Source organism: Phalangium opilio, unplaced genomic scaffold (assembly GCF_054372755.1).
Source record: "Phalangium opilio isolate 3A_F unplaced genomic scaffold, DU_Popi_V2 ptg000011l_1, whole genome shotgun sequence".
Lineage (NCBI taxonomy): Eukaryota > Metazoa > Arthropoda > Arachnida > Opiliones > Phalangiidae > Phalangium > Phalangium opilio.
The window spans coordinates 496,970-518,559 of record NW_028324147.1 but is presented as its reverse complement, the minus strand read 5'-3'; the positions used below and the strand labels follow the sequence as shown (position 1 = coordinate 518,559).

The 21,590-nt window shown below is 42.9% G+C and overlaps 5 protein-coding genes across 6 annotated transcripts; all 5 read right to left on the bottom strand.

The window, feature by feature from the left end:
• Window positions 1-811: 811 nt before the first annotated feature.
• LOC149709658 (uncharacterized) lies at window positions 812-1,859 on the bottom strand. The gene is made up of 2 exons (XM_089855974.1): window positions 1,511-1,859; window positions 812-1,446 (listed from the first exon to the last, which is right to left on the bottom strand). Exons 1-2 carry the CDS (start codon window positions 1,788-1,790, stop codon window positions 1,088-1,090), a joined length of 639 nt encoding a protein of 212 aa, XP_089712100.1. The 5' UTR covers window positions 1,791-1,859; the 3' UTR covers window positions 812-1,087.
• Window positions 1,825-6,784, bottom strand: LOC149709657 (chitin synthase chs-2-like). Its single transcript, XM_089860737.1, has 12 exons — window positions 6,556-6,784; window positions 6,226-6,482; window positions 5,982-6,148; window positions 4,973-5,919; window positions 4,717-4,905; window positions 4,562-4,650; window positions 4,391-4,502; window positions 4,160-4,319; window positions 3,889-4,096; window positions 3,241-3,830; window positions 2,580-3,175; window positions 1,825-2,522 (listed from the first exon to the last, which is right to left on the bottom strand). Exons 1-12 carry the CDS (start codon window positions 6,690-6,692, stop codon window positions 1,871-1,873), a joined length of 4,104 nt encoding a protein of 1,367 aa, XP_089716863.1. The 5' UTR covers window positions 6,693-6,784; the 3' UTR covers window positions 1,825-1,870.
• A 176-nt stretch (window positions 6,785-6,960) lies between these two features.
• Window positions 6,961-13,628, bottom strand: LOC149709656 (chitin synthase chs-2-like). The gene is made up of 13 exons (XM_089856776.1): window positions 12,923-13,628; window positions 12,604-12,845; window positions 12,367-12,533; window positions 11,350-12,299; window positions 11,005-11,092; window positions 10,761-10,930; window positions 10,623-10,702; window positions 10,384-10,519; window positions 9,953-10,314; window positions 9,694-9,888; window positions 8,567-9,634; window positions 7,581-8,408; window positions 6,961-7,506 (listed from the first exon to the last, which is right to left on the bottom strand). Exons 1-13 carry the CDS (start codon window positions 13,042-13,044, stop codon window positions 7,274-7,276), a joined length of 4,641 nt encoding a protein of 1,546 aa, XP_089712902.1. The 5' UTR covers window positions 13,045-13,628; the 3' UTR covers window positions 6,961-7,273.
• A 372-nt stretch (window positions 13,629-14,000) lies between these two features.
• Window positions 14,001-16,896, bottom strand: LOC149709655 (ceramide synthase 1-like). Its single transcript, XM_089857103.1, has 5 exons — window positions 16,597-16,896; window positions 16,381-16,537; window positions 15,895-16,237; window positions 15,683-15,836; window positions 14,001-14,264 (listed from the first exon to the last, which is right to left on the bottom strand). The coding sequence occupies exons 1-5, from the start codon at window positions 16,816-16,818 to the stop codon at window positions 14,175-14,177; spliced, it is 966 nt and encodes a 321-aa protein (XP_089713229.1). The 5' UTR covers window positions 16,819-16,896; the 3' UTR covers window positions 14,001-14,174.
• Window positions 16,897-17,047: 151 nt separating this feature from the next.
• Window positions 17,048-21,587, bottom strand: LOC149709654 (ceramide synthase 1-like). Of its 2 annotated transcripts, none has more exons than XM_089857044.1 (8): window positions 21,446-21,587; window positions 19,544-19,697; window positions 19,110-19,485; window positions 18,634-18,790; window positions 18,388-18,568; window positions 18,044-18,205; window positions 17,477-17,630; window positions 17,048-17,167 (listed from the first exon to the last, which is right to left on the bottom strand). In XM_089857044.1, the coding sequence occupies exons 1-8, from the start codon at window positions 21,483-21,485 to the stop codon at window positions 17,105-17,107; spliced, it is 1,287 nt and encodes a 428-aa protein (XP_089713170.1). In that variant the 5' UTR covers window positions 21,486-21,587; the 3' UTR covers window positions 17,048-17,104. The 2 variants fall into 2 exon arrangements, with proteins under 2 accessions (XP_089713170.1, XP_089713178.1); XM_089857052.1 differs by lacking the exon at window positions 21,446-21,587 and adding an exon at window positions 20,077-20,290 and having other exon boundaries at window positions 19,599-19,697.
• Window positions 21,588-21,590: the final 3 nt, after the last annotated feature.

Sequence of the window (21,590 nt, the reverse complement as noted above, 5' to 3'; positions counted from 1 at the left end):
TCTTAATGCCGCCGCCCATCTTTCAGTTTGTTAAAAGAGCTTTGAAAAAGAAGAATTGTTGCTCGGTCAGATAATGGTCGAGTTTCTCAGCTTTAGCCGTCATGTTTCCGCGACACCGGCTATTTTTGTCTATCGTCGGGTGCGATACAATTGTTAATCCTTATTCTCCCCCCCCCCACTTTCCTATCGATCATTGGCAGTCCCGAACGTTTCAATCGCGTCCCGGGAATATCCATTTGCGCGTAATTTGCTTTTTTCGTTACGAGTGTTGCGTGTTAAGCCTAACGATGAGCGGGAGAGAAGTGGCGTCACCCCTCGCCCCTCTTTCCGATTGTAATCCCCGTAGAAGAGCTTAGCACTTACTTAGATAGGCGGCGGTCGACGGCCAAAAGCTGGTCAAGCATTGCCACTATACGCGGTACCGCCATCAGTAATTTGATTGGGTCAGACTAACTCCCTAGCTTTCTCATTCAGTTTGGACGCTAATGACGCCTCGAAAGACCCGCATGGCTGATGCCAAAAACCTACGCGTTTACTCTTTATCTTAGAAGGGGTTCATTTGCTATTGAAATTCTAGGGAATATTGGCTATTCTTACGTTGATTTTTTTCCCGGTATCACTTGGAGGGGGCGACAACCTCATCCCCCCTCCCCCGAGGTTTTGATTGGTAAAGTTCCCACTGAGTTTACATATACGCGAAATTACGGGATTATCGTCTCTCTCTTTCCATCGACTGAGACCCCTTTTTTCTTATTCCTATTGCACCTTCTTCATATTCATCCCATTCTCTTTGGAATTAAATGTGGGATCAACGTGTTTATTCCAATTTTCCTTCAAACTCGGTGTATATTTTTCGCCCTCGTTTGGTTAGAACTTTTCCCAAGTATAAGAGTCTCTTTTCAAACATTCATTTATTTTATTTATAATTACGCGATGAAACTATCCAAAGTATAATGAAAGTCCCTTTCTTAAGTGGTCGAGCGCTATTGAGTTTCAAACTCTCGAGTGTATTTCTACGAGACTTTGTCATTAAGTTAAGATTAATTAAATTACTCGAGTCTTTATACAAAAATAAGGCATTCTTAAACTACGTGGTTGAAGTGGTTCCAACTTGGTCGTGGTTAATCGTAAAGGCCTCGTTGGTGTGTCCAGTTATTGCCAGTTTGGACATGGGAATTTCTTGAGCCCGTCTTTCCTCCACGCTAACCGAGTGCTGCGGCCTGAAACGAGTAACGCCCGTCCTGGTCGAGTTGGTACTTCCCGGAAAATTTCTCTGATATTTCCTGTTGGTGAAATTCGAAACGTTGGAATCAGTTCGCGTACTTCGAACCGAGCTGGTGCGACTGCGAGTTGACTCGGTGTCATCGTCCTTGTACAGATTTTCCATCACTCTCGGATCCTGACTCATTCGGCGACGTAACGCGTCCCATTTCTTGCTCTTTTTCCCTAAAAAGGTGATGACGCTCGGGTTAGAGCGTCGGGATAAACAAATTCAAAATACGTGTCGTACTCATGACCGGGCCATCTCTAACGGGCGCCAAGTGTTTTCTCATATTTGCCAGGTACGATTCTTCTAGGTTGTTGAATGGTTCGGGCTGTTCTTCTTGGGACGCTAGCATCTGTGCCGTGGAGGGTCGTCGCGGGTTGACCGCCGGAGCGATGGACTTTCTCGGCTCGGATTTGCGTTCCTCTTCAAAGTCCACGTCGTCGTCGCTTTCGTTATCGGTCGAGTCTTCGTCAAAGTCAAAGTCCTCCTGTTTAAGTTTGCAGCTCAAAGTGGTGTTCTCCATTAGATGAGTGAAGGTGCCGAACCTGTGGCCGCGTCGAGGGTGAAAAGACGGCTCGAGTTAATTTGTAAAAGTTGGCAGTTTCAATTTAAGCGCGAGTACCTGTGAACCAGCATAGCCAAGAACTGAAGGACCAAAATGACTCCGAAGAAAAGGGCGAAGACGAAACCGAATGGTTCCAGGTGCAGATATTCGTAATCAATTTTAACGACGCTACTAACGGGAATGTAAGTCAGGTTGGTCTTGGCGTTGATGGGCCAAATAATGTACAACGTTTCCTTGTTGAGTTGTAAAAGGAATATAACCAGGATAAATAATCCGTTCAACATGAAAAATGCGAAAATGTAGTTGTTTCTCATATCCCTCAAGTCATTTCTGGCCTGCTTATCCTCTTCGGCTTTCTTCTCTTCGTCTTCTGGCGGCTTGACGGGGGTCAAGTAATCCTTTATCATTTCCTTCCAGAACGTTTCCTCTTCGTATTCCAAGTAGAACACTTCACAATCCTTGAATACTTTCGCCTTGGTCCAAAGTTCCCGTTGCCTCACCACCTCGGGGTCCTCCTCGACCTCCCCATCCTTTTTATCCTCGGGCTTCGCTTCCTTTTCTACGGGGTTCGTATCTTCGGCGTTGCCGTAAACATTTTCCGGTACTGGATCTAACGCCTGATTGGCCCCCAATGACGGTGGGAAATATTGTTTGTCTCGAAAGACGCCGGGTGATGCCAGGCCCGGTGTCCTGAAAAGTTAAGAGTCATTGTCAGGCGTTATACGACTATTTTATCGGGAACAGTACCTGAACCGTTCCATATGATATATGCTTTTTTTCGTGTCTTCAACCATGATTTCCACTTTATGCAAGAGCTGTTTCGTCGCTTCATCCTCGTGGTCTTGGGAGCATATGAAGCACGAACAAAGCCGCGACGCTACCGAATCTTCCCGCCGATTCTGAGAGGGACCGAAGTACTTGGCGAAGTTTGCCCAATAGCTTTCCTCCGGCGTTTTCGTCGTCGAGGATTTGTCATTTTGGTTCGTTGCCAGCTGCTGATCGGCCGTTCCCTTTTCCCCCTCCGCAGTCGCTTCTCCCTCCTTTTTGTCCGTCTTGGCCGTTTCTCTCGTCCCCCAACTGACGTCGTTCATGTTGATCAGCGAATAGAGCGTCAAGAGGAGGTACATCGACGGCACCAATAAGAAATAAAGGATGCCGTGCTTCAAGCAGTGAAATTCTTGAGGATGGGCGATGGCCGCGATAACGAAACTCGAAGCCAAAGCGATCAAAAAGAGACCGGTCGGTGATGTCACGCCGTCTTCTTGCAGTTGGATTATGACGCCGATCAAGACGGCCATCATAAGAAGGGCGTACAGGGTGCTGAGAATTCCGGCGAAAAGGATCTGCGCAAAAAGGACAAAAAGGTGGTGAAATCTTCCAGGGTTATTAACTGTAGCGAATAATTCACCTGAATCTTGTCTATGGTGAAGAAACATATCAAGATAAAGATAGTTATGGGAATAAGGTTTGCCCATAAAGCCGTTAGATTCGAGACTTGAAAGGCGGCCGAAATGGACCCCGTCACCATGAGAAAGATGGTCCCTGGTCCCAAGATGGTTCCGGCCATAATTAAACCGGTGTACAAGATGTAGAGAGTGGATATATTCTTATTGACTCGCACCGTGTCTTTCCAACCGGTCAAGATATCCATAATATTGACCATGGTCGAAGGCCCCCAGCGACGTCGCTGCTTGTAAAAATCTTCGAAGGATTCGGGACATCGGGTGAAGGCGTCGGAGGCGGCGCTGTACTCGATACGGTAACCTTGTTTCAAGAGTAAGGTGCATAACCAGCGGTCCTCACCCAAATCGAATTGGACGAACTCTTTGGGTTTTTGAGCGTTTTGCGAGTAAGTCTCCATGACTTTCAACAAGGCCTCGGCTCTGAAGAGAGAGAAACAACCGGGCGAACATAGGACGCAACCCGTCACGTGTTCAGTGGCTTTTTGAAGCCAATGTCCGATGGCGTATTCGAAACGTTGGTACCAAGGAATCAGGCCTAAACAATTTCCTTCAGTTTTTGCCTCTCGACTCGAGCGAGCTGATAAAACGATTACCTTGTCCTACCGGGTGAATTCTGCCGCAAGCCGCGCCCAGTTCCGGATTCATCTGCATCAAGTCGAGGAGTTTTTGAATGGCGTCCGGTTTGAAGTCGACGTCACCGTCCAATGCCAAGATGAACGTGTTTTCCTCCGCTTTGTGCCTGTAAAACATTTCTTTCGGATCCAGCATAAGGTAACCCAACAAGTAGAACATGTACATGACCTATAAGTACTCGATTTAGTATATCTGGCGGTAACTTATTACGAGCCCAATCAGCCAGCCTACTTGACTCCATCTCTTTTTGATTTTGATCAAAGCCTTGTCTTTAAGATGAACGTATACTTTGGATTGACCGGGCAGCGTCCATTCTAGTCGACCACCGTAAGGGGTGACGTAAATATCTGGTTTTAGGCCCATTATCACACCATCGCGTCCGTATATACCTCTGCGTAATGAAGATATCGTCGTACAGGTCAAGCTCTCAAAGACAGTTTGAGTTTCAAAAATCCTACTTACTTTTCAGCGTTAAATTTCGATTCGACAAAGTCTTTGACGTACTTGTTGACAACGCGAATGTGTCTTTCGCCTACTTTCTTGATGGTAAAAGCGTCATCAAAGAATATATGCGCTTAAATTAAAATAGATCAATTTTTAAATCTGCGTTAGCCTAAATTATCGCTTACTCACTTTCAAATCGGAAATTGTATTTCATTCGCTCGACCCGTACTTCCAGCTTTTCTATTTTAAGGCGCTCTTTTTGCAATTCTTTGTCCATTCTAGTCACGAATTTAAATGGTAATTACGTAGGAAATACTTAGACGGACGGCGGTACACTGACTTACCTCATTACTGATTTCATCAAATCCCTCATTTCCTCTTTGCTCTCGTGCCACATGGTGGCGCACCCGTAAATGATAGTGTTGGATCTAGGTCCGAGAGAGGCCTCCTCGCTTTTAATTGGCCTATTTACTCGGTTGTTGACTAAGGACTGCTCCACAATGGCCCCGGAATACATAGGTACCACGAACAAGCTGTTAAAACATGGCCATCACGCGGATGTTACGGATAAGAAATGGCGGAAAATTATTTAGTCTTTACCTGTCGTTGTTTCTGGCGGGAGCCCAGATATGAGAAGTCAACCATATCTGACTGACGAACCAAAAAATCCAGACCCAACCGTGTTGAAAAGTTAAAAATGTATCGAAAAAGCCGTGAAGAGGACATTGCCAGTAAACGTACTCCGGGAAGAGATTGGTCAAGAAACAAGGGTCTTCCGCTCGCCAACTACAAGCGGAACTACTTAGGAAGACCGCGATGGGAGTCGATATCATTAAGGCCAAAGAGAAAGAGAATTCTTGAATGCCGATCCTACACGCGAAGGCGGAGATCAAGTAACACAATAATGAACAACCGGCTTGAAATAGTAATATATAGACGGGGAGGTAGGCCCAAGAAGTCAGGAACTGTCCTTCATTTCCGGTTAGAGTGGAGGAGGAAGTGCGCCAAGCTTGAATCAGACCGACAGGCTGTTCTTTGAACGCCGACGAAAAATAACCCAAGTAGTCGAGTAGGTGATCTCCCGGTCCGGTAGAATGCACCACCAGATGGATTATTAAGGCCAGGAAGGTCATCAAGATCTTCCACAATGAAACGAGTAAGTAAGCGGAGTTCCTTCGATTGTGCTTTTGAAGATGATTTTTGCATTTGACTAGCGTAATGACGAAAGACGCCGGAGAATCTTTAGAGACGTAATTTTCCCACCAATTACAAGAGACGAGGATTCCCGTGATGGGTAAAATCCACATTCGCTCTTCCCACGCCCATAAAATTGATCCCGCCAGAATGCCAACCAGGCATACCATATCCGCGGCCAACTTCCAATGGAAATAGTCCTCGAATTTGTCCCTGGATAGTAAGGACAGACAGCCCGGAATAAAGCACAGCCCGTTGAATAACATGACCCCGCGAATGGCGTCCAGCGACGGTATCACTTCGAAGACCAACAAGCAGATGCCGATGGTGTGTAAGGTTTCACCAAGAAAAACCTAGAATGCAAAATTTGTTCTAGGTATATATAGTTAGCCTCCGTTGTTACGGCTCGGCTTACGGCGCAGAATGAGCGCAAATTAGGGAACTTGGCCTTCTTAAAAAAGAAAATCCAGCAACTTTCCAAGAAGACGAACACTTCCGGTATGAGTAAAAGGAACCAGAGCGACCAACTCCAGGCCAGCCTCTCTAACGGCGACGTAACCACCGTAAACAATTTGTTCGGAGCTGAATTTTGGGAAACGTTTTAGTTTTTGGAAATACCTTGTAATACCGTAACTAAAACCAAAAAAGGGGTTCGTTACTCTGGACGCAGAGTTCCATGGTTCTGTTGGGCTTGTTCTGATACGACAATAGGGTCAAAGACAATTTGGACATGACCGAAGAGCCCAAAATCAGGAAGAAACTGAAGAAGAAGCACAGGAATCGCAAAAACTTTAAAGTGAAGATGTAACACGTCGAGTCGCGCCGACTGGTCTTGGTTTTTGCTTGCATTTTGGGGTGGTCTTTTCTTATTTTCTTCCATGGTAGTTCTACCTTCACTTCTTGCGCTTCGGGAGCTCTTGGGTAAAATTGAACGAGTTTACTTTTCCCTACACTAGGCCAATGAGGGATCAAGACTGGATACGACTTACCTCGGTTGTAACGAAGCGAAATTTCCCTCCCCTTCCCCCACTTCCCCCGACCTTCGTTCCTCCGAGTCGGAGAACTCTTTATCTAAGGCGGTCAGGTCACTACTGGGATCATTTTCAAGGCGTCTTTGTCCCACCATGATGGTTGGAAAAAGTTCTTAAACTAATTTATCCCTAATTTAAAATAAATCTGTTCCATAAGATGTTACGAGCAATTAGTTAGGCTCTCTTGAATCGCTGGTTTTTGTTTCGATGTTTCGCCCGAATTGAATCGATCAAGAGGTGCTCTAATCACCCGCCGTTATCGTCTCTTATCTACCTTCAAATAGTTCAAATAATCAATAATAAGTATTCGTTTAAGATAAAGCCGTATGAAGTATGTCAAAATGGTGGCATCAGTGACGTCGAATGAAATGATAATAGGCGTTTATGCAATGTACTTTTGCAACGTTTATTTCGTCGAATTATACACTGGCGTTTCGTATTGTAATCTTCTCTACTTTTATATTAGATAAAAAGGTTAATAACAATTTAGGGGTCGTTTAGTTTTGGAACTAAAATCGTTAATAATATAATTAGTGGATAAAACTAGGAAAATAAATAGCTTTTTACAAATACGCTGGCACTTTAGGAGAGCGAAATGTTTAAATAGTCGCGGTAGGTTTTGTTCGAGAGCTATCTTAAATAATTTCGTGACTTTCTCCTTATCAAATTGAAAGTTTCAAACTGCCTCGTCACCCACGAAAGCGTTATTCGTCAAAGATAACGGACTCGGTTTCCTATGATTCGATCTGATCGACATGGACGGGCTCTTAGTAGCCGTTGTCGAGGAATTCATCATGGCGCCGTTGTCTTCCATGTCACTGTCGCTAATGATGCCTTCTTTTCGCCATACTCTTTTGATGCTCTGGTTTTGACTAGCTCGTCTTAACAGAGAGACTTTTCTGCTGTCAACTATAAGGACGCGAGGGTTAAAGGTCAATTGATTCCGCACGTTCATCGAGGGTTGGAAAGGTTGCCGTACTTACCCGAGTTTTGTCTCTTCATCAGTTGTATGGTATCCTTCATCTTGTTTTTGGCCGCGTCCGCCAACGTTTCGAATTTTGGCGCCGTGTCGTGGTTGAGAAAGTACAAAGAGACATTTCTGTCAGCCGGTTGCGACGGTAGCGCGATGTGATTGTTCAGTACTTTAGACTTGCGTCGCTGCGATGGCCTAGGAGTTTCCGGAAGCGGCGGTGGGTTGTTGGAATCTACTTGTACCACCACGTTTACTTGGGGCTCGGTTTCTTCCTCCTCGTCGTCGTCGTCGAGACCGTCGTACTCTTCGACCAGGTCGCTCTTGCAGCTCAAGGTTGTATCGGCCATAATGTGCGAGAAGGTCCCGAATCGGTGGACCAACATGGCGAAGAACTGGAAGACTAGGATGGTGCCGAAAAAGACGACGAAGACCAATCCGATTGGGTCCATTTTCAAATACTCGTAGTCAATTTGTATTCTGCTGCTATCCGATAGGAAGGTGACGTTATATTTGGCGTTGATGGGCCATTCGATGAAGAGTTGGTCCTTGTTCAGCTGCAGCAAGAAGACGATTAAGATGAAGATGGCGTTCATCATGAATATAGCGAAGACCACTTTGTTTCTCAAATCGATTAACTCGGCTTTGACTTTTTTTTCCGTTTTGACGTTGCGGTCCAACGGAGTCAAGTATTTCTTGATCATCTCTTTCCAAAATTCCGTTTCTTCTTTTGGTAGTGTTAGACGACGCGAGTCGTTGAAGACTTGATCCTGCGCCCATCTAGGATGCTCTTCGTCGTCAAATATTTCCGTTTTCGGTCTCGGACCTTTTTCTTTAGTTGCTGAAATAAACACTAACTTTATTTTGTGACCTTGATGTTGCAATAATTTTTCCCAATGTAAATTCAATTTAGGCTTAGCATTAATTTCCCCGTAAAAGTAAAAACTCCATATAGGTTGCGGATGAAATGAAAATTTAGTTAAGATGGCCGAATCTTACCTTTGTCCCTCAAGACGACGGTATCAGTTTCGTTATTGTTTTCCGTTATAGTCGACAAGGCTTCGTTGTTATTCTGAAAGAAACGTCTGCCCACCACAGCGGGCGAGTGCTGGCGTCCCAGGGCTTCGCAAATGGCTTCGGTTGACCTCTCAACGATGACCATTCTCTTGTTAATATCCTCCAAGTGCTTGTTATTGCTCTTAATCAATCCCTCGGCTTCCTTGACGTCTTCGCTCTTGTCGTAAGTGCACATAAAGCATTGGCACAACTTGGACAAATTGGACTTTTTGTCGTTTAAACCCAGGAACTCGGAGACGCCGCCCGGTTTGCTTTTTTTCTCTTCCTCGGCGGCTTTTAATAGAGCTTCTTCTTCGGCCTTTTGCGCCGGGTTTTCTCGGGTGCCCCACGAAACGTTGTAGAGGTTAATCAAAGAGTAGATTTGCAGTAAGAGGTACATGGAGGGAACCAGCATAAAGTAGAGAAAGCCGTGACAGACGCACGTGAACTCTTGAGGGTGCGCGATGGCCGATATTATGAAACTGGACGCGATGGCCACCAAGAAAATGCCGGACGGAGACGAAATGCCTTCTTCTTGCAACTGGATGGCCGTGGCTATGAGTACGGCCATCATAAGCAAGGCGTAGGCGGCGCTGAGTATCATGGCGAAAGTAATTTGGACGTCGTTCTCGGCGTAGAAGCAAAATAGAATGAAGATTGCCATCGGGATGGCGTTGTACATTAGCGCGTGATAGTTGGATATCTGGAAGGCGGAGACCATGGCGCCGACCACCATCAAGAAAATGGTACCGGGACCTAAAATGGTACCCAACATAATCATGCATTGGTACATGATGTAAGGCGTCGAGATGCTGTTGTTCTTTCGCACTGTTTCCTTGGCGTCCAGTAACAAATCCATGATGTTAGCCATGGTTGATGGTCCCCACCGTCGTCTTTGGATATAAAAGTCGGAAAAACTTTCGGGAGCGTGCGTGTAGGCGTCCGAGGCGGCGCTGTACTCTATCCGGTAGCCTTCTTTAAGTAGAAGAGTGCAAAGCCAACGGTCTTCCCCTAAAAACATCATTTATTAGATCTATCCCAATGTTTATTTAATTAACGGAATGCCGCACCTTGATCGTATTGCAAGTATTCAATGGCCTGATCCGCCACCGTGGCGTAAGTCCTCATGACTTCCATCAGGGCCTTGGTTCTGAATAGGGAAAAGCAACCGGGGGAACATAGAACGCAACCCGTCACGTGTTCCGCCGCCTTTTGAAGCCAATGACCGATGGCGTATTCAAATTTCTGATACCATACAATGGGACCTACGATATTTTTTTAAATTAAATCCTTTTTCCGGACAAACTCAGAGTAGGCCAGATATCGTACCGGCTCCGATGGGATGAATCCTTCCGCAGGCGGCTCCCAAGCTTTTATCGTCCATCAAGTCGAGTAATCTGGTGACTGCCCCGGCTTTGAAATCAATATCACCGTCCAAAGCCAAGATGAAAGTGTTCTCTTCCATTTCCTTTCGTCGGTGGTTATTTTTGGGGTCCATCATGATGTAACCGATGAGATAGTACATGTACATGACTTGACTCCATCGTTTCTTGTGACGTATGCGGTCCTTGTCCTTGATGTGAACTATAAAGGGCGTCCCACCGGGCATGTTCCATTGTAGACGTCCACCGTAAGGAGTTAGCGTTAAAGATGGCGCTGATAATTCCCGAATGTTTTCCGGGTAGATCCTCCTGTAAAGTGAAAACGGAAAAACACGTTGACGGGAAATTCGGAATTCCGCCACGGTATGATGAACTTACGCCGCGGCTTTACCCATTTGGGCGATGAGGGCCTTGACCCATTCGTTGACGAGCTTGTACTTTCTCTTGACTTTTTGTCCATCAACTGTCACGATTTCCTCTTCGAATTGAAAAGCGTCGTCGAAATAGATGTGAACTAAATTCGTAATGAGCGTAATCAACGCTTTGAGTCTCCCGTAATCAGCAGCCATTAAATGCGTTTAAATCGTAAGGCGGCCGGGGTAAGGCCGAGAACTTACCTTCGAATTCGTAATCCGCTCTTGGATCTCCTTTCAAGTACCTTCTACTTTCACGCTGGTTTGATAAGTGTTTGTCCACTCTGTAATTATATTTTTGATAAGTAATTAAGCTAATACGCGGCGAGCGCGCTGACCAACCTCATGACTGATTTAAGCATTTCAATCATTTCATCCTTGGTTTCGTGCCACATTGTGGCGCACGCGTAGATTTTCGTATCGGACTTTGGTTTTAGCGATTCCGGATTCTCGTAGAGATCTTCGTAAGACGTTGTTGGAAATGCCCCTCGGTCGTCTTCCGTATAATGATCCTATAATGTAATGGCGCCATTATTGCGACTCTGCAGATCCCGCGCCGCCAAGGAACTTAGTGCCCTAATCTTACCGAAAAATGTGTCTTTTTATGTTTTCTTCGGTTTAGCAACAACGATTGTTCGATTATGGCTCCGTTGTACAATGGAATTACGAATAACCTGTCAATTTGGTACCGTAACGTTAATTCGTAATTACGAATATCCCGCGAAAACGTCTTAATTTCTTAATCAAAGTTATCTCGCGAATAATAAACCTTGAGGTGTCAGTCAAAATTGGTGGATTATAAAACCTTTTTCACGTTCTTATCTCTTAGCGTTATTTACGAAGGCAACGAAAATTAAAAGTACCAAGCCCGTGGTTTAGTTTTAGGGTTAAGATAAAGACTGGCGTATAATTGAAAGTCCAAAGTACTTACCGGTCAATGGCTGCCCTTCTGATATTCAATGGATTCCATATATGACTGGTAACCCAGGCTTGAGCCAGGAACCACAGAATCCAAACGAAACCGTATTTATAGCCGAAAAAGTCCGTGAAAAAATCACCATCCGGACATTGCCAGTAGACGTATTTGGGGAATAACTTTGTCATGAAACAATAGTTCTCCATCCTCCAACTACAAGCGGAACTGGTCAAGAAGACGGCGATGGGCACCGAAATGCTCAAGGGCAGAGAGAAACTGAATTCTTGGATACAAATTTGACAACTGAAGACCGAAGTTAAGAAGCACAGTAGCGCGCAACCGATTTGAATCAAGAGAATGTATAGAGGGAGTAAGGCGGTCGAGTACAAGTCTTCGCCGCGAATCCCGGGTAACGAAGTTTCGCTCGTCTGCCACGTTTGAATTAAAGCGATTTTATGTTGGTGAAAAGCCTCGGCAAAGTTGGACAGTATGTCCAGTAGATCGTGGTCTGCCGTTGTTCCCAAGTAAATCAGAAATATAACGAAAATCACGATTACTTTCCAGACCGAGATAAAGGCGTAGGTGAAATATCTCGTGTTGTTTTCCTTCAAGTCGGCTCGTAACTCGGTCAAATAGCGGAAAACCTTGGCGGGGGATTCTTCGTCGATATAATTCTCCCACCAGGCGCAAGAAATCAGGATACCGACGAAGGGCAGGAGCCAAGCGCGTTCGGCGATGGCCCACAAAATACTACCACCCAATATGGTCAACACTGACGCTAAGTCAAAGGCCACCTTCAAAAGGAAATTATCGTCGCTCGATGAACGACTTAGTAGGTTCAGGCAAGCCGGAACGAGACAAAGACCGTTCAGGAACATGATCGACGAGATGGCGTCCATCTTCGGTGCCAAGACGAAGACTAGTAGACAAATACCGATGACGTGAAGAGTCTCGCCTAAAAATACCTGGGGAGGATATATCAAAGGGTTATTAAGACAATTCTTCCTCCATAAGAAAAATCATAAATCGCACCATCAAGAAGGCGTCGATTCTTGGTTTTAAACAATTTTTGAAGGAGCAAACCCAAACGCAGGTGACGAAGACGAAAAATTCGGGGACAATTAGGACGAAGAAGAGCGCCCAGTTCCAACCCATTCGTTCGTAGATTGGCGTGTCTACGATGTATCTTTTGTTCGTACCTGTACACCGCGTACGGATCCTTTAATATTTGAACGAGTACAGACCAGCCAGCTACCCGATAGTACTTACCTTCCACGCATAAGTCCATGGTTCTGTTGGATTTTGTCTGCGACGTCATCAGGGACAAAGTCAGCTTGCCCATGATGGAAGTACCCAAAGTAAAAGCGAAACAGAAAACGTAACATAAAAGTCGCATTATCTTCAAAGGGATCGTGACAAGGCGGGACTCGTCCGCTCGTTTTTGTTCTCGTTTCTTCTTTTCCTTGAAAATGTCCCATCGTGGCGTTTCCTTCGACTTCCGGTTCGTGTTTCTGCGAGTTGGAGACGAACCCCAAATAATTCCCCGTAAGTTGAGGTCGAGTGACGTTGAGTTGGTCGGATGACTTACCCATCTACACTCTGATATCCGGAAGTGGTTCTGGAAGCCGTCCGATGCGTAGTTCCATCGACGATCATGACGTTGTCATTTTGCGTCAGGATAGGGTCGCCTTCCACTTTATTGGACTCCATCTCTGGACAATGAATCGGTAGAAACGATCCTCGAAACGATTTTAATCGCGACACTCCCTAATTATCTTGTATCTATTCCGTATCCTGGTGTAATTTCCGACAATACCTGCGGTTGCTACTTTAGAAGAAATTTGCAGGCGCGCCACACCTTTGGCGGTTCGACTCGTGTTTCATTCTGAGGTGGTAAGTTTAGGATTTGTCGTGTAATAAAACGAAACCCTTATCAGTAAGGGTTGATATTTCAAAATATTCGCGACGGAATTACACATCCTGAACGGGAAAATTTTAAATAGCACGCGCGAGCACCAAACTAAGCAACGTAAGTATTTTATCTGGTTGAAACTATGACATTTATGGCTCGTATTATCGAGATAAGATACGATAACGATACGACTGACGAATTCTATACGCACTTTATTTTCATATTAACTATTAAATTAATCCCAATATTTACTTTAATAATTATCCCGGCCGCTTTAACACACTCCTAAGCTAATACGTTGTAAAATAGTAAATAATTCAGAGAGCAATCCACTCAAATACTAGAAGGAGGTTGGATTAGGTTCAGTTATCAATAATTGGGATAAAATTGGTTAGCGCCTCTAATTTGCTCTTCAACTATTAAGAGTATCACTTAACTCGTGATTAGCAGAATTCTTAAAGGTTAAAATTTAACACGGGGGTTATCTCTTGTCGCGCTTCTTCCACCGAATATTTTATCACCAAATTACAAAGAGATTAGCCATTTCTTTTCTTTTGTTTATCTCATTTTCGACGATGTACCTACTGTTCTTGACATTGCGTACAACTTATCAACGACTTGATGTAAAATCATATTGTGACATGGTACTTCTAAAGGGCACCTAAAAAACATGTCATTATTTTTGGAACCCGAACCCGAGCAATCTAAGTTCTCTATCTATACTCGATATGACTTAGAAATTACAAAATAAATACAGGCTGGTACTTTTATTTTGATGACATTTTCTTATTTATGTCGTAAATCAAATATTTTATTCAACAGAAATATGAAAAACCCAACCGGGTGACAAAGAAGAAATGTTAAACTTGTCCAGTAGTGCCTGGATTACTTTTACAGATATTAGTGTCTTTTCAAGCCACATCTAAACTCAAGTCTCCTTTTTATCCATTGAACTGCAATCATTCTTGGCCCCTTTCATTCCCGACACGGCAACCTTGTACATCATTTTCAATAACATCTGAAATAATAGCGTTCAACTTAATATCTTACTCATTTTCCACCTCAAAAATATTAATCCGAAATCGTAATGTTAATCTCTATGGAACTTAACATTACAAGGTGGATAATTTTTCACGAGTAACCCAAGGTTGATGGGAACTTTGGTTATAATCGCGTAGTTCAAACGATTGTTATTATTAGACATTTTACAAGAAAAACGGGTATAAACGCGGCGGCGTTTCTAAAAATCTTTGGTCAGAATTGTCGGCCGTCTATCAGTTAGTTACAATCATAGACTTAATATACTACGCGATTAACGTAAATAACGACTAGGGTAGGGATGGCCTCCATTTTTCAAGATGGCGGCAGCGGATTACAAAAAATATTGCTTAATGATCATCTACTAATTAAGAATAACGTCCCTGCCAAATTTCAACTTCCTAGGTAAAGCGGTTCGGTCTGGGCGTTAAATTATAAGTCACTCATAATTATATATAATTGTGGATGGAGCTAAAAAGAAAGGGTTACGTAATCCTTCCGCATTCCCAAAAAGGTCGGCGTGCTTCTATTGCGTCTGTTTCCGGTACCTCTTTTCCGCATTCTTGGGGGAAACCCTCCGTTGGTATGTAGTATCTGCACTGTTAAAGCGGCATCTTTGAAGTTGGCAGCTGGGAAACCCCGGCCACCGCGCTTGCGCCCAGACTTCAAAGCTCAAAGGTGCCGCCGCGCGTGCGCCTTCCCTTGCCGAATACCGGGGAATCCTCGTGCGTGGAGTATATATTTGGAAATAATGTTAGTTGACCGTAAAACCCTATATGAAGTTGATGATTTAGGGCTTCGCCTTAGAGACAAGTTTAACGGGAATTTTGCAAATAACAGTATTTTTTATTTTTAATAAAAATAATAAATTTTTATCGTAATGGTGGAATTCATACTATTATTATTATTATATTTGGGCGCAAGGCCCTGTTTTTGCCTGTACTAACTAAGCGTTCTTCTTATCCGTTCCACCCTGAAAAATTTAAATGCTAAAAACTCATTAAATTGTATTTGTTCGCCTTAATTATTTGACATGGATAAGTTTTTACTAGAACAATTTCGTACGTGAAAATCTAAGCTCAATTATCTCGAAACTCCGCCGCGTTTATACCCGTCTTTCTTGTAAAATTTCGAATCGTAACAAATGTTTGAACGACGCGATTAAAAGCAAATTCCTCGTATCGATTAAACTTAATTTCAAACTGCAATACACGTAATAGTTTCTAATTTTTAGTACTTTAAGGGTTTGAAAAAGTGTCGCCAAGGATTGTGTATAAATGCAGTTTTTAAGGACTGCGAAACAAAACTGGTTTTTGTATACTATGTATAAATATCTAATAAGAGCCAAGGATTACTGGAATAGGCTTTAAAATAGACCAAAAACAAACACCAACTTACTATAAACCAAAAAACATTCAGGACTAAATACAACGATAGCAAAAAGACGTAGATGGAAATGTAAGGCAACTTTGGTAAGAGTTTTTTCTTGACCACAACTGGACCGACAGCGTACAAGACTTTTAAAGGATACCAATACAGACGAAAGACGATCCTGCGTTTAAAATACAATTAAAATTAGATCTAAAAATAGGCCTAAAATCCTAAAATACCACGAAACGAAGAACAAGCCGAGTGAGACGTTGAGTCCGTGAAAAACGTATTTGACCCGGGCGTCTTTGAGTCCCTTTAATTGGGAAAGTATTTGCAAGGCGAATAACGGTATCGAGGTGACGTTGAGGACCACGGTAGCCAAGACGGAGACGTGGTGATAACGGAGACAGTAGGTGAAAAAGAAGAGGATGGTAGTGACCGCGTGATGGAACATGGCGGAAGCCGTGTCCTTCCGCCGGGCTTCCAAGAAGACGACCGATATCATGTTGTTCAAATAGTACCCGGATCCCAAGGCCACGGTCAAGAAGTACTTGTCGCCGATACGCTCGGTTAAACTCCAATCTGAAGACAGTTTTAAAGGTCAAGGAATAACGTGGCGTCACAACCCCCCCCCCCCTCGCGACAAATCAATTAATAATTGTATTTAAAAATATCTCGTTAATTTTGACATTAAACTGGTGATGAATGGTAATTGATTAACTCACCATCCCACATGGTACTAGGACATTGAAAAAATGGTTCCGATATAACGGCGTATTTAATAGAAATGAACAACAGGACCATTAGGGAAAGCGTGTACCACAAATTCTCACGTATCTGAACTTTTTTGGCTTCAGGGATATCCAGATTTTTAATCAAATCCTGCGGACGGGACAAATTTAAAATCGCAAACGAGTGAAAACAGGCGGGCGTACACAAACCTTGAAAACAACATTCTTGCAAATAAGTCCGGCGATCGTGAAGGCCAGCGTGGCCGCCATAAAACAATACATGTCCTCGGCGTATATCTGTTGTCGCCATTCTACCACCACTGGATCCTTTAGCTTACCGGCTTCTTTGAAGAAGTCAACTAAATCGTGGATAAATTCCTTGATAGTGGGTTCCGTCTCCCACTTACAACTCTTATTTAAGGACACGGACATACTCGATACCGCTCACTTATAATATGGTATATGTTATAGAATATAAGAGTAATTTAAATAGTTTTCGATATTCGTGTTAGTCACATAACCGGAAATGAAACATTATCCACCCCCCACTTGTTCTATTTTTCCGTCAACATCTGGAATTTAATGTCAATGTACAGCAGTATATTTAAGGCTCATTTTTATTCGATTAAACGTGGAATTTGTCCGAGTAATTGAATTGAAATAAATGAAATTAAATTTATTCATAAAAGTTTGTTTTTACAAACATTGTATAGGAGTGTCATTTTCGTAATTTGGGTTGTTTCTTTCCCGTGGATACTTTCCATACAAGTTTCACTATTAACTATAATATTATATAAAATCGTACGTTAGTTCTCAGTGACGTATGGTCAACGTTTAAAGGGACAGTGAACCACCAAATAAATTAACGTACAAGATGAAACAGTGACCCTAGGACCATAATCCACATTGACGTCAGATATAAGAGCTAACGTCAATGTGGATTTATGAGGGTCCCCTCTTCTAGTTTAAAATACTCGAAGATGTAATTAGTCTATACTTTGAGATTTCGCCTGACAAATGCTTCGTTATTAATTATAATTTAGGCGTAAAGATTATTTGGAGGTCGACTGTCCGATGGTAAGTTACTTACCATAAACCAAAATATGTTTAAGGCTAGCAAAAATAAGAGCAGAGCTACGCAAGAAAACTGATAACTGAGTTGTTGCGGTACTTGTAGTCTCTTTGGTATGTGTTCGGCGGCGTATATGGCCTTTAATGGGTACCAGTATAATCTGAACAAGATCCTGTCAAAAACAAATCACGCCACGTTTCAACTTCCAATAGGTTATCCCCAAGATTTCCTCTTATCAAGTCTTTCGAGTATTTATATACTCTCGAGAAAATAACAATCTTAGCCAGAAAGATCATCAAATTATAAATCAATTATCTCGAAACAATCATCGCGAGCAACGATTCGGCTGACGCATCCGCACCCCGGGGGGGTGAACTGTGATTCGGATCCGACCCTTGACCCGGCGCTCAAATCCAGCGCCAGGCGGTGAATCGGCAAACGCCTTTAACGTTTCGTATATAGTTAACCGAGCTGGGTTTAATTTACTTCTGTCTTTTAAGTTCAATAAATGATTATCTTTCTGGGGTTTAAAAGTCGAGTATTTTGGCCTCGATTGTGTCAGTTTAAGACGTTGACGTGTCTTACCAAGAAGCGGCGAAGAGATATAAAAATAAGGTGCATATCTTGGTGACTATGGGAATTTCTCGATTTTCTTGTAATCTAAAGGAGCTCAAAACCTTCATGGCTTTAAGTGGAATGTTGGTCGATTCTAACAGAATCAAAACGAGTAGACCCACTCTTTGGTATCTAAAAGAAAAAGAAAAAATATTAACAACATTGGTCTAAATTTAACTCGGTTAAGATAATCCCGAATTTAAAATGACTCATGTTCGGAGATTGACTCCTTTATCAACTGAATTTTATCAATAAACCCAAGGGCAACGTTTCTTCGTAAAATTCAACGTTAATGAAGCCATCTCCGGTCTTACCCTAAGCCCCAGGACATTCCTAGTAGAGCCAAGGTGACCGCGTGATGTACCGTGTACAAGAGAGTGTCGCTGGCCATCGATTCGATGAAATATAAGGCGTATAGTAAATGCACTTCGTAGCTGGACCATATTAGGTAATTGAGCGTGATATCCCAAGGAACTGGGGCCGAACCGCAACAATCTAATTACCATCAATTAATGAGCGATTAATTTAAAGTTAATCAGGGATGGCGTTTGAATATTTACCGTCCCAGACTATCGATGGTCTCTGGAATAGTTCGTGTTGATAGTAGACCGTGAAGAATAGGAATGGCCAGGCCGAGACGTTGTAAACCAGAGCCCATAGATTGGTTTCCAAGTCGTATTGTCTCCCCTTTGTCAGTTTGAAGTGTCTCCCGATTGGCTGCGGACGTCCCAAATTGATTAATTTCAGTTTTAACTCGTTAATAGATCATTTACACACATGGAGGATTCATACCATTTACACCCGGAGGCCGGGCTACCTGGAGGACAAATGCAGACTGGTTTTTGTCATCCATGTAGCCCGGGTGTAAAAGGTATGAATCCTCCATGTGTGTAAACCATCTATTAACACTTCAAAATACCTAATTAACGATTCGCATTTACAAACGTATATAACATGGGGCGTATATACTCAATCTTATCTTTAGTCACGTGGTCTAAGCAATTGCGCGTTAGCGAAAGGAAGGATTATTTCTCACCTCAGCCAATCTCTTATTGATGAACTTCCTGACCTCGGTCCAGAAGACGGCCCCCGCAATGACGAAGATACATTGGGCGAGTTTAATTTGCAAACTGACTCCGAGTTCGGCCGATTTCAGGGTTTCTTCGTCATCTTCCAAGATTGGTACGTGGCGGGAACGACTGTCTTTAATGAACCAGAGTGAATCTTGAAAAAATTCCCAGTAGGTAGGGATGGGCTCCCATTCCTGGCTCCTCACTTCCGGCATCTCTTTTTTTAAAACGATACCAGCCGCGCGTCTCTTTAAAATGTGACGCGAACTCTGAAGCCGATTACTGACTGACTGACGAGTCCCGATTCTCACAAATGGTTCGATTCCTTCAGGCAACGCTCGCCTAATCAGGGGATGATTTAATATCAGCCAGTTAACCGATAAGAAGTTTTTAGATAAACCTTTTTGTTAGACGCCTACTCTCAAACTGCAATACGACTGTTATTATTATCTTACGATTTTTTGGTTCTAATTTCTCCTCATTTCCCCCTACAGCGTGGGTATCTTTCAAAAATATCTCGGGGTCCAATTCGGATCGGATTTCAGATAAATTTACTGAAATAAACACAAAAGATAGTTTTGTTATTTATTGCTGTTTCCATAGTAGCCTTTTAGGAACTTGAACGACTCGAAAATATTCGTTTAAACCGCTCAAACGCTATACTATATGGTCTTGATTTTCCCACGCTTCGTTGACAATTACCGTAATCATCTCTTATTTAACAGCGAAAATTTAAGTGATATTTAGTTACGATTCGACATTTATGATTAAAGCTATAGAACTGGTAAATTCGGAACATTTCAATAAGGAAAACTATACCGCGAGGGGGGGGAGGAAGGTCCGAGATTGTCTTCCCGTTACGCTTTTGTAAACAAATATCCGAGACTCGGTCGCGTGGTCCGTCGGGGAAACCGGAAGTTAAAATATAATTACTCTTTAGGAGGACATTCGCTTCTCGTTTTTCTGGAAGAATATTTTAACATATTTTTGAAAGTCGGCGAAAATAAACTCTCTGTTCCTTCCTTTTCCGCTTGGCGTTTTGAACTTTCTCCTAAAATTTATTAGAAGTTTTGGAACGACGCCAACCAGCTCCCTCGTCGTCGTAGAAGAAACCCCGCGCTCCACCGAAAACGTTTATAAATTAAGTTCAAAAAGGAAAATCCACTTGAACTTTCAAAATAGATTGCAATGATATGTACGCTTGATTTCAAAACACCGCCGCCGAAATTTCAGATTGAAATATCGTAAACATCGTCTATATTTTCGATTTTAGTTTTTATATTCGCGCTCGCGAGATTATCTAGAAATGTCACTAGACTAAATGTACGATTAAATCTCATTTAGAAATTCGTACCTGAATTATTTGGAAGAGTTAAGCACCCGTTAGACGTCACCCACCAGGGCGGTATTCCACTTTTTACGGCAGATCACTTTGATGTAATTACAATCACCTTTTGCTATCTGATATCTCGAGTATTATCGTAGCAACCCGAGTATTAGAGAAATCTTAAGGCAACCGCGCTCTGTACTTTTACTAAAGAACCGAATTAAAGCCGATGACGTCCTCGATCGTGTTTTCGAATTCTTAAATTCTTTTCCTTCTTGTAGGGAACGAAACTTTCATCTCGACTTAAACCAACGAAAGCCGAGCTACGACGTAACGTTTTAATCCAAGTGGGTCGGCCGATCGTCAGGCGATTACACGGCACTTTTTTTTTCTACCGCGGGAGGAAAATACACCTATCTCGAACAGTCGAATATGATTATAAAGAAAGTTTTAAGCTGTGTAAAGACGCGACGTCAACTTTAGATGTATTGTTTTTAATTATGGGGGCGTATTTTTAATTACTTATGGGTGGCTTAAAAAGTACTTAACAATAGAGATCGATGATGGTACTATAACACGGAATGACTCGGGCGATTTAAGAAAGTGTGCGTCTGTATAATACTTTCGCTTTCATAACCGGAAATGTAAGGTAGTCGTTCGGGCCCCAATTACCCGTATCTGGCGGACGATTATGTATAGAGGTTAAGACGAAACCTGTTGGCAACGTGCTCGCTCGCGAATTAAGTTTAACCAGTTCATTTTTTTTTTGAACTCGCGCGATTGTAACTGTAACTGTTTGTCACGTGATTGTATACTACAAACTACACTCTACAAGAGTCATAATTACGTAACCAAGTTTATTTTTAGGAAATATTAAAGGGTTATTTCAATGTTTAAGTTAATTTTTAATAGCACCTGACGGGGGTTTTACGTTGTAACGGTAAAGGCGAGAGAGAGAGAGTTGAGCAGGCTTACCTCGAGCGCCGGCGATAGAAACTTCGTTGTTGAACCTCATTTAGTTCTATTTCCATTTGAACGGGCTAACGAGATATTAATGATAGTTCTTTATTATTACAGATGGAGATACGTCAGCCGATGGGTCTGGTGTCGTGCCAAAATT

Coding starts and splice junctions, on each gene's coding strand:
- LOC149709658 (XM_089855974.1), bottom strand. CDS start 1,790: ATGGAGAACACCACTTTGAGCTGCAAACTTAAACAGGAGGACTTTGAC. Junction 1,447..1,510: donor TAGAGATGGCCCGGTCATGA/GTACGACACGTA, acceptor TCACCTTTTTAG/GGAAAAAGAGCAAGAAATGG.
- LOC149709657 (XM_089860737.1), bottom strand. CDS start 6,692: ATGGTGGGACAAAGACGCCTTGAAAATGATCCCAGTAGTGACCTGACC. Junction 5,920..5,981: donor ATTTGCGCTCATTCTGCGCC/GTAAGCCGAGCC, acceptor TTTGCATTCTAG/GTTTTTCTTGGTGAAACCTT. Junction 4,906..4,972: donor CCCGCCAGAAACAACGACAG/GTAAAGACTAAA, acceptor ATGTTTTAACAG/CTTGTTCGTGGTACCTATGT.
- LOC149709656 (XM_089856776.1), bottom strand. CDS start 13,044: ATGGAGTCCAATAAAGTGGAAGGCGACCCTATCCTGACGCAAAATGAC. Junction 11,093..11,349: donor AGAAGGGCAGCCATTGACCG/GTAAGTACTTTG, acceptor CCAAATTGACAG/GTTATTCGTAATTCCATTGT. Junction 10,931..11,004: donor ATAAAAAGACACATTTTTCG/GTAAGATTAGGG, acceptor ATTACATTATAG/GATCATTATACGGAAGACGA.
- LOC149709655 (XM_089857103.1), bottom strand. CDS start 16,818: ATGTCCGTGTCCTTAAATAAGAGTTGTAAGTGGGAGACGGAACCCACT. Junction 16,538..16,596: donor GCAAGAATGTTGTTTTCAAG/GTTTGTGTACGC, acceptor TCCCGTCCGCAG/GATTTGATTAAAAATCTGGA. Junction 16,238..16,380: donor TCCTAGTACCATGTGGGATG/GTGAGTTAATCA, acceptor AACTGTCTTCAG/ATTGGAGTTTAACCGAGCGT.
- LOC149709654 (XM_089857044.1), bottom strand. CDS start 21,485: ATGAGGTTCAACAACGAAGTTTCTATCGCCGGCGCTCGAG. Junction 19,698..21,445: donor TTCTATCGCCGGCGCTCGAG/GTAAGCCTGCTC, acceptor TGTTTATTTCAG/TAAATTTATCTGAAATCCGA. Junction 18,791..19,109: donor TCAATAAGAGATTGGCTGAG/GTGAGAAATAAT, acceptor GGACGTCCGCAG/CCAATCGGGAGACACTTCAA.